Consider the following 14,326-nt stretch of genomic DNA (forward strand, 5'->3'; position numbering starts at 1 on the left):
TCCAAAGACAGACCACACCAGGGAATCTCACATAAAACCTGGCCTCTTAAAGAAGCCCTTGCTTCCAACCACCTCCCAAAAATCTCATCTCGCCTTCTGTCCTCTCTTCACCTTCACACATTTGGCAACTGCAAGCCATGTAATTTTAAACTCAGACACCATCGCTCTCAGGAGCTGTGTGCACCCGTGCTCTTCACCACTGTATACACACACAAGCCGATGTGTACAATAAATTGCTTCCAACCAGGAACTCCTAAAATTTAACAGTTTCTAAGAAAGAGGTTAAGAAAGTAACAAGCACATTTTGATGACTGATAAGAAGCTCACTTACTTGGTCACACTGCTCTTCATGCGTGTATACACGCTCTGGATGCCTTCAGGTAGGACTCTCATCTTTACAGACACCACAGATACAACTCCGCTTCATTTCTCACGTTGCTGCGCAGGGGTTATATTGGTGATTGAGCCCTCGGTGGCACTTTATGGCATCGTGTATGAATCGATGCTTTCTTCGGTGAAGTCACCGATGGAGTTCAAGCTCTACAGGAGTACTTTGAGGGCACTGACTGCTCGGAGGCCCACGACGCAGTTTCTGCTCCAGCCTCCTACAGACTCTGCCTTTGCAGAGCAGCGCTGCCTCTTGTTCTCTTTGCCTGGCCTTGAGCCAAGCTGCTGCGTAACTCACTCCTGCAGGCTCAACAACTTCTCACCTGCCTTCCAAGTTCTGGTACTTTTGCCAGCCCCATTGGAACACTTACTGGATTAAAAATAAACAAAAAAGATCAGTTCACTGTCTTTAGTTTTCATCATTGCCTAGAAATCACACTTAGGGTACGCGCTCGTCGCACACACCTGCAGCCACCCACCTTCTCTCCCCAGAGCTGCCGGCTGACCAAGTTCCAGCCTCAGGAGAGCGGGCAGAGAAGATTTCCTCCTCTCCCCTCCTGTCACCGGCAACCAAGGGGCCAGAGGCTTTCCCGGGACAGGCTGCTATCCAGAACAACTGGCTGCAATTTGACTCTGCCCCCCAGCAGAGAGCTGGGTACCGGCTGGGACAGTTTGTCAAATGCTGCCTGCTACCTTCAACACACCACGTCGCTGCACTCCTGCTACCTGCGCGGCTACAGGGAGAGGGGGCTGCACCCGCCAGCAGGAGCTAGGAAGGAACAGGAAGAAAAGTAAGTTTTGAAACCCAAGTGTGAAGTATCCAAATGCTGCCTCACTCTATACCGTACATGTTACAGCCTGACAATATTTGCAGCATTAGCTGCTTCAGAAATTTTAATTTAGACCCCACACCAGCGCCTTGGCAGCCCTCTATACTGCATTTCTGCACAGCTCTAGCTTCAAACTGGGAGAGCACAGTGAGAAAAGAAGGGCAGACAAATACACTGCAGTGCTTTCTTGTCATCATAAATATCTTTATTGTGAAAAATACCATAAAATAATTCCCACAGTTCTAGAAAAAACAGTTCTTGCTTTTTAGATTTATGATTTTATATAAAGACATTTTATAATCTGAAACATTTGATAAATCTCTGGCTAGCTTTACTTATCCTTCTTAAAACATAGAACTGCTACTTTGAGATTTGCTGAGGGCAAAAAAAAAATTATTCTCCCGTTTATTTTTTTCTTTTTTTTATGGATAAAAGAATGTATTACAGAGCAAACAATACCTTACAATAAGGCACTTTTAAATACAACTAACCTGCTATGCTATACTGGCTAGTTTCCAGCGAAGCTCCTACAAATCACAGCCCTAAACAGAAGAATGATTCTTATTCCAAACACTGGTCTGAAAACCAATGACAGTAACAAGCTTTATTTAAAAAAAAAAAGTTTAAGCTGACACATTTTCTGCATATGTCACAAGTTTGAGCTCTTGAGTTTATAATTCACTCTGAATCTGTTTTAATACTGATTTATTAATACATCAGTATTAAGCATGTATCAAGGTAAAATACGCTCCCCCCACCTTCATTTTAAAACAAGTTGGAAACTAGGTTATTAAAACTAGAGTTCAACAGAGAAAGTTTGCATCTACATATAGGCCAATTATTGTAAAGATGCTTCATGCATATCTCAGGGTTTACAAACTACCAAGACATTTATTTCAATGTTCAGTTAGTGAACATTATTGCACTACAGACACCCGCTAATAAATAAAAAGGCGAATTCAGCTTCGATGTACGTCGCTTGCACCACTAATGCTCAGTGTGTTACCAGCGCTTCATTTTCTGAAGTCACATCAGGAAACGCATCACCATACCTGGAGGTCGTCAGAACGTAAATGCTTTCTTTTTAACGCAACTTTCTGTATTTTCAGAAGTACCTCAGAGCTACAAGCCAGCATCTGCTCCCTTAAAACCAGCACTGGAGTGGTAACACTTCTGGTAATCAGCAGCTGCTTAATATCAGAAAGCCTTGTTCTCCATTGTCAGTTGTTGTTTTCAAGATAGTCTTCCACAGAAGGAATCTATGAACAGCATTCACACATTAAACATCTTCCTCCTGCTGCTGACTACATTCAAGCCTTTTTTTTTTCTTAATATGTCATTTTCCCTTTCCCATTAATTCTCAAAATAAGCCTAATCCTTTTTGTTCCTGACTGCTTCCAGCATACAGCAGAACTGTCCACTGACTTCGAGAAACAAATCTGCACTGCTCTAACATAGGTACCTTGTATGAATAATTTACTTATGAGGGACCATCTTATTCCTTCCCTAAAAGAAAAAACTAAAAACCAGGAAACAATTTTCTCAGCTATAGCTTTTAAAACAGAGAAGGGAGAAGGGATGAGAAAAAAAAAAAGCTGAACAAAGGCAGTTCTTTAAAAGAAGATGTATCATTTCTAGCACTCCCCTAGCACACCAACATAGGTGTCTGTGGTGTTTACTGTGACTTCCTGAAACCGAACAACACTCCCGTATGTACAAAATACAACATATTGCTTGCACTGGTCATTCACTAGTAATTTAAAAACAGCCCCTTCTGTAGTGAACAAGGCAATATAAAAGTGTTTATACAGAGCAACAGCTCGCACACAAACACGTACAGCCGGCAATCCACAGAGCAGCAGCCACCCAGCCCGCAGCGAGGGCGGCTGGGTCGAGCTCGCCCCGCAGGGACAGAGGGCTGATGACAGCCAAGAGAGGCCATCGTACGTGAAAGCTACCTACCGGTCTTTTACTTACTGTGAGCGAAAAGCACATGCGCAGAGAGCTGCCTGCATCGGCTGATACCACGGGGTAACAGGTTATTTATTGGGCAGCAAGTTCCTACATCTGAGCCCTAGAGGTCCTGCGAGAACCACGCTGGCCTAGAACGGTGTGAACAGCGTCCTGAGCATCCTCTACGGAGTTTAAACAAAAAGCTTTCGGACAGGTCAAAAGCAGAAGTCGAACTTCTAGAAAGTCAGTCAACATGGAAAATATCTGACGCTGGAGTTTAATAGGCTGCTGGGGTGTTTCTGTACCATAAACTGTTAGGAATCACTACATACACTCTTCAGCTCGAAGATAAATTTCTGCTGAACAAACACTGACCTTTAAATTGCTGTTGAAAAACATTTTATGAAGCCACACGGCCTCACAATTATGTTTGTAAAGTACTTGAGGCAGGAGATAAGGGTTATGTTTTCAATAGCAATTCTGCCTACAGTAATAAAACCCCCACTTTCAGACTGAAGGCCTTATTTGCTAATTTCATTTGTTTTACTGAGGCTGCTTATGCTTTCAAATGCCATGAGTTAAAGTGAGAGAAGATTCCTATCAGCTGATTGTTGTTTTCCAGTTAAAATCCAATTAAGAAAACATTGATGAACTGTAATTCTTCCATTCTAAGAAAATGGCTGCTCATGAAACTCATCAGTAATTTCCATATATTCAGTTACAGAATAAGACGACTATTCACTCATAGCAGCTACAGTCCTGGTAATACCTCACATTGCATTCACACAGTTCGATCAATTACACTAAACCAATTTTAGCTACACACATATAGTAAAAGTAAACCAGACTTTTGGCTAATGGAAAGTTAGTCCCTCTTTTTGCACACTAGCAGTTGTTTTTGCAGTACTGTGGCTGTTACGCAAAACATAAAATTACTTCAGTTTCACACAGTATTAACTCACTGTTCCATCACCCAGCAAGAAATGACAAGGTCTTATTACATACAGGGTAAGGCTAGCACTAATATCATATTCCTACAGTCCGCAGTACACTCACCTCACAACCTGTATCAGTTCCGAGTTTTATGTACAAAGAAGTGAGAAATTGCTGCATAGTCAGGGAAATGTCACATCAAGTTTTTTGCTCAAATCTCAAGCAGATATTTTGTTAAAGTGCAAACTACTCAAAGATACCTAAACATCCCAAATCACATTCAGAAAAAGTCTCCCAAAAACATCAAGTATATTTTTTTACTTTCATATTTGACAATTACTGCCAAGGAAATCATCCCAATTCATTTCAGGTTCATGAATAAATTGAGCAGACATTTTCAAATACAATTACTTACAAGCAGTCTTCTTTCAGAGCAATTGTTCAGACTCATTCAGTACATAGCCGCTTCACCCTACCTATGGCACTGCCGACAGAAATACCGCACGCAGGTGGTCACTAGGGTTTCCTTTTAAGAATACTGAGAGATGGATCATTCTGCTGAGCACAACAACTGACAATTTGTTAACGTAGAGACTATTGTAACTACCCCTTCCGTGTTTATTAGGCCCCGATTCAGAAAAATATTTACATGCATTTTTACCTTTAAGCATATACTTAAGTCCTAAATTTATGTTTAAGTGTTGTCCTAAGTAGCCTCTTACTGCTTTTTCCATCCATAGGAATAAACATGTCCTGCATATCCACAACAAATACATAGGCAACAAGAACCCGCCCCCCCCCCAAACCAGTAGAGCTTGTCAAGTTCACCACAAAGCAAACCCTCTGAATACTAAAAGAAGGAGCTTTCTTCTAGTGCAGCAAGACTCTGGGTTAAGGACAGCATTAGAAATTAAGATTTTGGGTTTTGAATGGAGAGATTTTTTATTTTTCAACCAATTAAGTAAAAAACAGCAGCAGCCACCAGAAACAGTCTTGGCTCTAACTGAAGTGAAATTTGAATGTAAATGGTCCTCCTCCAGAACCAAAGGGGTTGAATCCTTGCCACGTGTTCCAGTTCCTGTGGAAGGGGTTGCCCCCACCCTGCTGACTCTCCGCATCCAGTGGGTCCTCTCCCGCATCAAACTTCCGCCTCATTTCTGAAGGAAACAAAACCAAGGTGTAATCATGGCACAGTAATTAGGGCAGTAACACCAAGCACCTTTGATGACCAAGAACCAATTCAGACCCCCCCCAGGCCAGTGAGCTGCAATTATCACTTGTATTGGCAGCATCTGTAGAGCCTAATTACTTTTGCATTTTTCAAAGCTGTCTAGGAGACTGGCAGAGGAGAATAGATTACCTCCATGGAAACACTATATGAAAAACTTCAAACAAGTCATTTAGTTTAAAACAAGGCAAAACAGTACCTGGCTGTCCAATAGGACAGGCATGAATTTCAACAGGGACAGGACAGTTGCATTTTGACCAACTGCGTCCCACAAATAATTGAGACATTTTGTCCTTGATGAGTTTATTGGACCTATTCTCTCATAGCTGCATTCATTCAGGATGGTTGGAGGACAGACCGTGCTGTATCCTGCCAATTCTTCACAACCAATAAATTCCAATATTGATCGTTCAGCAACAGCATGAAGTCAGCAAGCAGAGCCCCAGACTTTTTCATTCTTCTTCACATACCATTCAGGCAGAGCGCTGTCTAGGGGACCGCAGTTTGGATGCGGAAAGCATGTTCTTCAAGTAGTTTTGTTGAGCGGGGACAAAGTTGAAATCCTTCCCCAAGACCCACAGAGAAGTCAAAGGCTACACCACTACTCTGTTATTTACACCCACATATAACTTTCAAGCTGCCTGCAAGCACCACAAGGTTTTTGATCAGCCAGCACTTTTTCAGGACACCCATTTTACCAAGACAGAGAAGGGAAGCAAAGGAGTTAGTTAGAGGGAAATCATGAGACCGGCTAGGGGAGAAATGTAGAACATGGCCTCAAAGTACACCAGAGCCCTATGATAATAAGCTTGCAAATTAAAGCTCAGAGATTCAGACGTCCACAGGCTTTATAGTTTTTCTTTACATAACCAACATGGTCACTAGAGCCAGAAAATGACCTGGGAAAAACATCTGGGTGGAAGGAGAGAATGTCATTGCAGTAAGAAGAGATGGAAAGCAATACAGATGGCATTACAAAAGCCAAATACGACCAGTGTTACTTTTCTTGCCCAGTTGGTCTGACAGGAATGGTAAATATGACACAAGAAACAGTGTCAAGAAGAAAGCAGATGAGTACGTCCTGGAGTTGCTGACAGATCAAACAGCATCTCAAACACTTCCAGTATATCAATCTCCTAATTTGTGTTCACAATTATGAACAAAGATCACATTAACACAGAAAAAAGATTTTCTGACCATAAGTGTTTGTAATGCAGTTCATCACTCCCAGATCCCTCCTTCCTCCAAGAAAGTCTGAGCCCATGTGCCTAATTATCACCTTGATGATCCTGAACGGTTAAAGATAAAAATGGGAGCTTCCGATATCTACATCTTTTACATGCTTCTCTCTTTACAGCGACCATAAAGAAACAGTTTAAAGACAAGAACTTAACAGATGGCTCTGGTTGAGGTTTTGGGGTTTTTTGTCTGGTTGGGGTTTTTTGTTTGTTGGGGTTTTTTTGTCAGTTGTTGGGGTTTGTTTGTTTGCTTGGGTTTTTTTAAAGGAGGTGAGATAACCACACCACTCCATTTTTTTATTACATTCTTGAGACTAAATGGTCCGATCCCTTCTGTTCATCTCTTGGCAATACAGACATCAGATCTCCTAGTTGCCACACCACAGGGTCTCCCAGGACAGTGACCACGTTCTTCACTTTGTTCCCCCTCCTCCAGAGCTGACCAGCAGACAGCCCTGACAGGGCTCCTTGCTCCTTGGGACTGGGCTGGCCCCAAGACCCTGGCCACAGAGCAGCAGTGAGGGCATCCTCTCCCTCAGGCCAACAGGAGCCAAGAACCCAGTCCCCTGCCCTGGAGGAAATGCTCTGTTTGCAGAGCATTTGTTTGCACAGTGTTATCTGGGCTTTGATACACACACCAAGGGCCAATTTTGAGGGCTTCTCTGGAGTGCTTTAGGTGCTGTTATAATCTAAATGTAGTTTGCAATAGAACTTTAGGCAGAAGGAGACACCCACATCCTTAAAGTGAGCATCTCCAAAGTTAATCAATCCTGGAAATCTCTGCAATATGATATACTAAAAAGAGACTTTAAACACAATAAATAATACCAGGTTTACACCTGACTTCATGCAACAGATTGGATGCAAGTATCAGTGCATTGCTTTCTCAAGACAGCTAAGGGTAGAAAGGGAAAAAGGGAAGTTGTAATGCTTGTTATGACTTACACTTGCTGCATTTTTACATTACTGTGAAAAAGTAATTTAAAAAAGGGAAGTCACTGCCTAAGAACAATCATTACCTGGGTCAGTGAGGACTTCTTTAGCAGCTGCTATATCAATGAATTTTTTCTCTGCTTTCTTCTTTTCTTCCTCACTCTGGAAGTTATCAGGGTGCCACTGGGATGCCAGCTTTCTGTAAGCTTTTATGATTTCTTGCTTTCGAGCGTTTCTGGATGGATAAAATCATAGGTAACTTAAAATTTTCTAATTGTTCATATGCCACACTAGTGAATCTACAGGTTTATTTTAAACACTGAGACAGTAATTAAGGGCATCAGGAAAATGATGAGGTGCTAGTTAACCTTCTGCAGGTGACAGTGAAGATTCTCTACACAAAAAACAGAGGAAGCAGGTTGCAACTTTAAACAAAGATTACTCACTCTTTCCTTCACCACCCATTTACTTTCGTCAGAAAGGTGCTACTGCCAGCTACTATGCAGAACACAGTTCCCAGTCTGAAGAATTTACACAATCAGGAGAGTAACAAAAAGCACAAAGAGTAGAGATCAAATTAGTTCACAACTGGAAGGATGACCAATACTAGTACAGAATTGGACATTTGATTGGTCCTCATTAGAAAGAGAAGTCGTTAGTTTCTCAAGGTTAATGGCAGAAGTATTTTAGATACCTTTCAGTTAGTCCTTTCAAACTCTTCCAATCTATCACACTATCTGCCACAGTTTTATTTTTTGTTGCCTTCAGTAATTCTTTCTAGTCTTCATTTCTTCCCCAATTCATTCACTGACTCTTGGTCATCTATACTAAGAATTTCTTTCCTTCCTTCCCAATGTTGTTTTTTCATTCCTTCTAAAGGAATTGTAAACAAATGCTACTTAAAAGCTGAACGCTGCTAAACTACTACAGTAGGAAAGTGAATGTACCAAGATACAGGAACAAAAACTAACACTCACAGAACAAATTCAAGTGATCAGCCCTAGAAGTAATGGTTTAATAACCAGCTTTCACATCACCATCTCAGATATTAATTTCTCACCTTTTTACTCCTAAGATTTTATAGTAATCCCTCTTCTGTGATTGCTTCAGCATCCTCTGGGCACGTTCTAGCCCCTCCCGAATCTGCTGGTCATTTTCACTATTGGCTTGAGCAGTCTCATAGTCTTTAATAGCTTTTATTAAAAGAAGTGAATGAAAAAAGATTACACAACTCTTTACAAACTTCAGTTTAAAGAACTCAGCCACTCACCAAAACCAAAGTTTTGCTATTACCATATATAAACAGCAAAACTTTTCTTTCAACTTGCCATGGTTTTTTTCCAAATTATAAAACCTTGGAGAAAAGGAGATTAATTTTCACATATAAACTAGGTAAATTTCTTTCTTTAGGTTCATCACACTTTTTGGAAAGGAATGAGAAGGGAGGTTACTAGCATAAGTCAGAACACTCTTCTAGATGTTACAACAGTCACATGGATGAACATAACGAGCACCTAGGACTGGGATGAAACAGAAGTCAAGAAGCAAGTTTCAGCAACTAGTATTTGAAGAGCCCACTGCACAATGTTAGTCCCACATTGCTGTTCAACTGAAGGATGCATTATACAGAGTCTTTAAATTAATATTCCTTCTTCTCCCACAGCTTGCACTCAAGACAATAGAAAGTCTCTTCCTCTTTAATGACAATAAAGATGGATTTCAGATTACCAGTAAGTTCATACTGTTAGTGAAAGACACAAATATTTGCTTTTTATGCCTCTGCATAATAGGCAAACAGTTATAGTTTAAGGGTGTTTTTTTCCAAAGGCATGCTCTCACTTTTATTTCAGGAGTTGCACTTCTCAGGAACGAAAGCAAGAGATGCCGTAATGTACTCATGAATCTTTAAGAAGTTCCAGGTCTACACTTTTTTTTCTGGGTGGGGGCAGAACTAAACTATATTATTATTGTAAGTTGTAACTGAATGCTTAAGACACCAAGTTTAAATAATCTTTGATATCAAGATTTATCAGGGGAAGCAACTGTTGAAGTCTTTAATGAGACTGCTCTTCTTTCACTGTTATAATCCTCAAAGTCTTATTTGCAGATCCAAGTCTCCTAGGTTTCTCAAGTTAGACAAAGTACTTGCATCAGATTATTTCCAAGCAGATGCTATTTCTCAGCAGGTGTTACATTTGTTTTTCACTGTTTCTGAGCAAGACAGCAGGAAGTGCTAATGAATTTGTATTACCCAGACATCAGATACCACTGCAATCTTGTTTTGGTTATTGAAAAAAAAGTTTCCAAGAAGTATTTCCAGTGCCCCAACAATTTCATATGCTATTACAAACAAAACAGAATTTCTATTCATTTTCACATCAGCAGACACTGTCATTTGCTGCTTGAACAAAGCATTTTGGCTTCTGATGATATTTTCAATAATTTGTCCAGTCATTAAAAAAAACCAAACAACGAACAGGAGTGTACACTAATGCATGTGCCCAATATATATTGTCAAAACTGATAGAAATAATGAAAATGCAGGGATTCCATTACACTGCGTTACTGCTCCAACACTTTTAAGGACCAGCATACTTAATCTGCTTCATGTAATAATGGGAGGTCCCATCACAATGTCCTGCCAAATGCAGATCAGGCTCAACTTCACTGAGCACCACATCATCTACAGCATGCAGCACTGCTGGAAACCAAGCTGCTCAGGGGCCAAGTATTCACAATGACAGTACTAGATTTCTCTCTTTTTAAATTGACTCCCTTATTTAAAGGCTGCAAATATCATATGGGAAGGTATGTTTTTTAGTGCTGCACACTGCAGAGGCAATGTGCCCACCACACCTGATGGCAAGTATATTTTGCACTTCCTCTCAGTTGGAAGAGACTTCAATTTTGATGGTACTCTCCAGTGCAGGAATTTTCTTCTTTCAGAGAGCTAACTGCTCTCCCCACCTGACGGGTGAGAGTTGGGAGCAGGTGGAAGCAGGATGACAGCTTCCTGACCACAAGAAGTTTGCTATCAAGCCAGGAGACTTATTACTAATTCACAGTACATCAAGTGAGATCTTTAATCAATTCTTCTCAGTCTCTGTTTCTAAAAGCACTAGTAGCTCACAAAACAACACAAGGATCACTGCTGCTTCTTACTGGCCTGCCATTTCAGAGAGCATCCTTTCTTCCTTTCATCCTGTCCCATGACATGAAAGGAACAACCAGTTTCCAGTATCAGTTTCAATTTAAGTAACTTTAGTCAAATCTAACTCTCCTTCTTTCAACACAAGAGTCTTCACAATCTCTCAAATACTAATCACATTGTATTGCTAAACACCTTAGCTGGCTTTCCTATCTTCCCTGCATCTTTAAAACAGAGTGACCAAGATTGGTCAATATTCTGTATGCAGAATTAACTTCCTATCAAACACGAGTAATTGCAGACAACCTACGTCCATGCCAACTCTGCTGAAATAACTGAACCAGTTATGCTTTTACTGAAATAGGGACTGTTTCGTCTACAGTAGTATGATGGGGAGGAGGAGAGAAAAGAAAGAAAAAAAAAAGAAAATGGATGTCCTGACCAATTTTGAAACAGCAAGGTGTTTTTTAGTTCTTCAACAAAACTTGTGCTGTATACTTTAGACAGACAGACTCCTGTACTTACGAGGTAAGCCAGAAAGGGAGTCATTACACATCTGTGTCTGCAGACAAGCCCTGGATCCCATGTGATTATAAAGTAATTAAAACCATTTGATGGGTATCAGAACTCAGCTATACACACTGAAGTGCATCTTGAACATTTAACAATAATCGCCTTCAAAGTTCTGAATTACAAGTACATTGCAATTTCCTGTCTTTGAACAGGAAAATAGGTGCCTCCAGCTTGAAATTTTCTAGAGGAAAGAATGAGAATCAGTTTGCTCCTTTAAATATGAGATTACAATTTTAATTGCTCTGTTCTCTACAGCAGAGAGAAATCAGCCATCATTTTATAGCTGTTAAAACTGAAGGATAAGTGAAGACACCTTTAGGCAGACTAACATTAATGGACTATTATAATACTGTTTATGGAGGCTCTGCTGGAAGGCAGTGTAACTACAAGCATCTCACTACTGTCAAGGGCAAGAGGAAGGCAGGGGATATGCTAAACAACAGGGATTTGGAGGAGCACAGTTCTACTTTAGCATGGTTGTCCACTCAGAACCAGGCTAGGCCAAGGCCAGCAGGCTCCAGCCCAGGAAATAAGCTCTCCCAGATCCTAGGTGTGTCCTCTCTGTGTTTCCTTATTTATATCCCATAACAGGGAGGTATTTGCTCCAGCACAAGACCAAGCTGGCTCTGTGCATTTGTGCAGGACCTTGTTACAAAACTTTGTCCTCTAATTTGCAAAACTTGCCAGATTCTCTCACCTTAGAAGAGCCAGAAATAGATGAGGATTTAATAGAAGATGTTAGAAAGATCCAAACTGAGATTCATCAATTTCAAGAAAACAAATAGATCAATTCTGTTCACTAGTAAAAAGCAGAAGGTACATCTAAGAGGACTCACAGCAGGGCCTGTTTGGCCTGCTCCTCTCTGTGTCCTCCTCTCAGCTGAAGATTTATACACCTTGAGGGGAAAAAATAATCTTAAATTTTCTTTGGGTTTTTTTGCTGATACGCCTTCCTCTTAAAATAAAAAAAAAAACTTTGTACAAGCCATAAAGCTATGTAGATTTGTATTCTGTACCTTTAACTATTTTTAGGGAATTGGTTTGGGTTTGGTTTTTGTTTTTTTAATTTGTAAATCTACTTTTCCCCAACATTGACTGAGCTTACTTCCTTCTGTACTTCATTACAGTGAAGATGGGGAAATGCCCGAAGGGGACCTCATCACTGTGAAATCTTCCTGAACCTTACTTTTAGGTTGACACTACAGTTCTAAGCAATCAAAAGATGGAAAAACATTACCCTAAGAAAAACAGAAAGGTAATTTTTCCCTCACACTTTGGGGATTTTTTCAAGCAATCGCTTCATACAAAGATCATCAGTTCTCTAAAATGCTGTTGTCTTCCACCCTTTTTCTTATAAGGGGGAAGAAGGCTTGCCAGCCTCCACAAAGAGGGACTAGGGCTAGGTCACCTCAGCAGTGCAAGGTCTACAGGGCTGATGAAGAGGAGGGCCTGAAACCACACCAGTCCTCTTTATATCATCTTTTCATTTGAGTCAAGGAGGCCTAAAAAATTTAAAGAGGAAAAAAAAGTATCTCATTTCTGAAGTGAACTTCAAGAGGTGAGCAGTATCATCTCTCAGTGATTAATTTCTCAAAAAGACAAAAAAACCCTAAGTGTACTATTAATGAGAACAGCTGCCTCATGAATGTTTAAATCAAAAAGATTTCTTTTGTTCGGTTGTACACCGAAAGATCTAGTACCACAATAAAGAAAAGGAAAATGGTTCTGAGTACTGAAATTAATGGAACTAGTTTTCTGCAGATTTAAAACCTACAAGTCCTTTCTCTCACCACATTTGACTAAAATAGCCCAATGCTTCAGAAACTGCTGCATGACTGAGCACAGTGGCAGAACAGATTGTCCAAATTTCCATCTTAAGCCTGGTTTCTTGTGGAAATGAGATTCACTAAATTAAATTTTGAAGATTTTTTTATAGCACATTAGCACTTAGTTCTCTTAAAGAAGCTAGGTAAGAACATCATCATGTACGCAGACACCCGCATTACTCAGTCGCTACCTTCCAAGGCTGTAGATGGGACCATGTAACAGTATGCATTTTATGGAAACCCTGTATGGAAAATGCAGCCACAGGAGTCGATTCAGTTTACTGGTCTTAGCAGCACTACAGAGACACATGGAGGTGAAGCAATGGCTGTTATCTTCCTCTGCCCTCAACATATGCTAGGGGATAGAACAGTATTGTTTCATGCTGCCATCTAAAGACATTAAAATGAAGTTCCTAAAATGGATTTACATCACCCTAATTACCTTCTATCTCTAAATGCAATTGTCTGACATTACTGATTAAATAAAATGTGTTTAAGTAAGTTGAGTAAACTGTAGTCTCATAAAACATCCTGAACATACCTACTGTTGTAAAGACAAGTCTGCCGTAGATAAAACAAGTACATTCCACTTATACTAATCAAGACAAAATTACCTGCAGATATTTTTGTAAATCTGCAACTACCAGCATTGATTAGGTTTAACAACATAGTGTAGAATCAAAGTGCATGTTAAAAAATTTTTGAAACACTGACTGCATTTTAAATGCCCACAAAGTATGTGCAAACAGCATACAAGTGTACCTTCTTCATATAGGTCTTCCAGCAGATAAGCTTCTGCTCTGTCTTTCAGGGCATTCACATTGGTTGGTTCCAGCTGCAGAACTTCTGTACAAACTTTTATGGCTTCTGTAGCCTGCTGATTCTAGAGGGGAGAAAATAAAACAGTATTCATGTAGATGTGGAGGTTCGGGGGGGGGGGGGGGGGGGTGTTGCTGGGTGGTGTTTGTTTGTTTTAAAGAACTTTACACAGAGACATAAGCAGAATTACCTTTGATAAACAGTGGCAGATCCTTTCTTTGGCACGAGTAGCATAAATTGGGACTTCTGGCTCAGTTTTCATTACAGAATCGTATTTATTGATAGCATCTTCATACCTGTTTAAATCATAAAGATCAGCATAATATCATGAAATGTAATAACTATTTCAGGGTGTTGGGATTTATTTACAAATTTTAAAATTCAGATTTTCACATCCTTCTAGCAATGTACCTGAACTTTAGTAGTCTTAAAGGTGTGCTGTGACCAGTATGAAGAAA

The 14,326-nt window shown here is 40.2% G+C and overlaps 1 protein-coding gene across 1 annotated transcript in view; it reads right to left on the minus strand.

Moving 5' to 3' along the window:
- Positions 1-1,400: 1,400 nt before the first annotated feature.
- Positions 1,401-14,326, minus strand: part of DNAJC3 (DnaJ heat shock protein family (Hsp40) member C3) — a 37,681-nt gene continuing 24,755 nt past the window's right edge. Inside the window, exons 8-12 of the mRNA XM_075045958.1 lie at positions 14,059-14,164; positions 13,812-13,932; positions 8,563-8,695; positions 7,589-7,737; positions 1,401-5,260 (exon numbers count right to left, since the gene is read on the minus strand). Coding sequence (XP_074902059.1) covers positions 5,103-5,260; positions 7,589-7,737; positions 8,563-8,695; positions 13,812-13,932; positions 14,059-14,164 — 667 coding nt within the window. The 3' untranslated portion in view covers positions 1,401-5,102. The remainder of the gene's footprint in view (positions 5,261-7,588; positions 7,738-8,562; positions 8,696-13,811; positions 13,933-14,058; positions 14,165-14,326) is intronic.

This window comes from Buteo buteo, chromosome 14 (assembly GCF_964188355.1).
Source record: "Buteo buteo chromosome 14, bButBut1.hap1.1, whole genome shotgun sequence".
NCBI classification, from domain to species: Eukaryota; Metazoa; Chordata; class Aves; order Accipitriformes; family Accipitridae; genus Buteo; species Buteo buteo.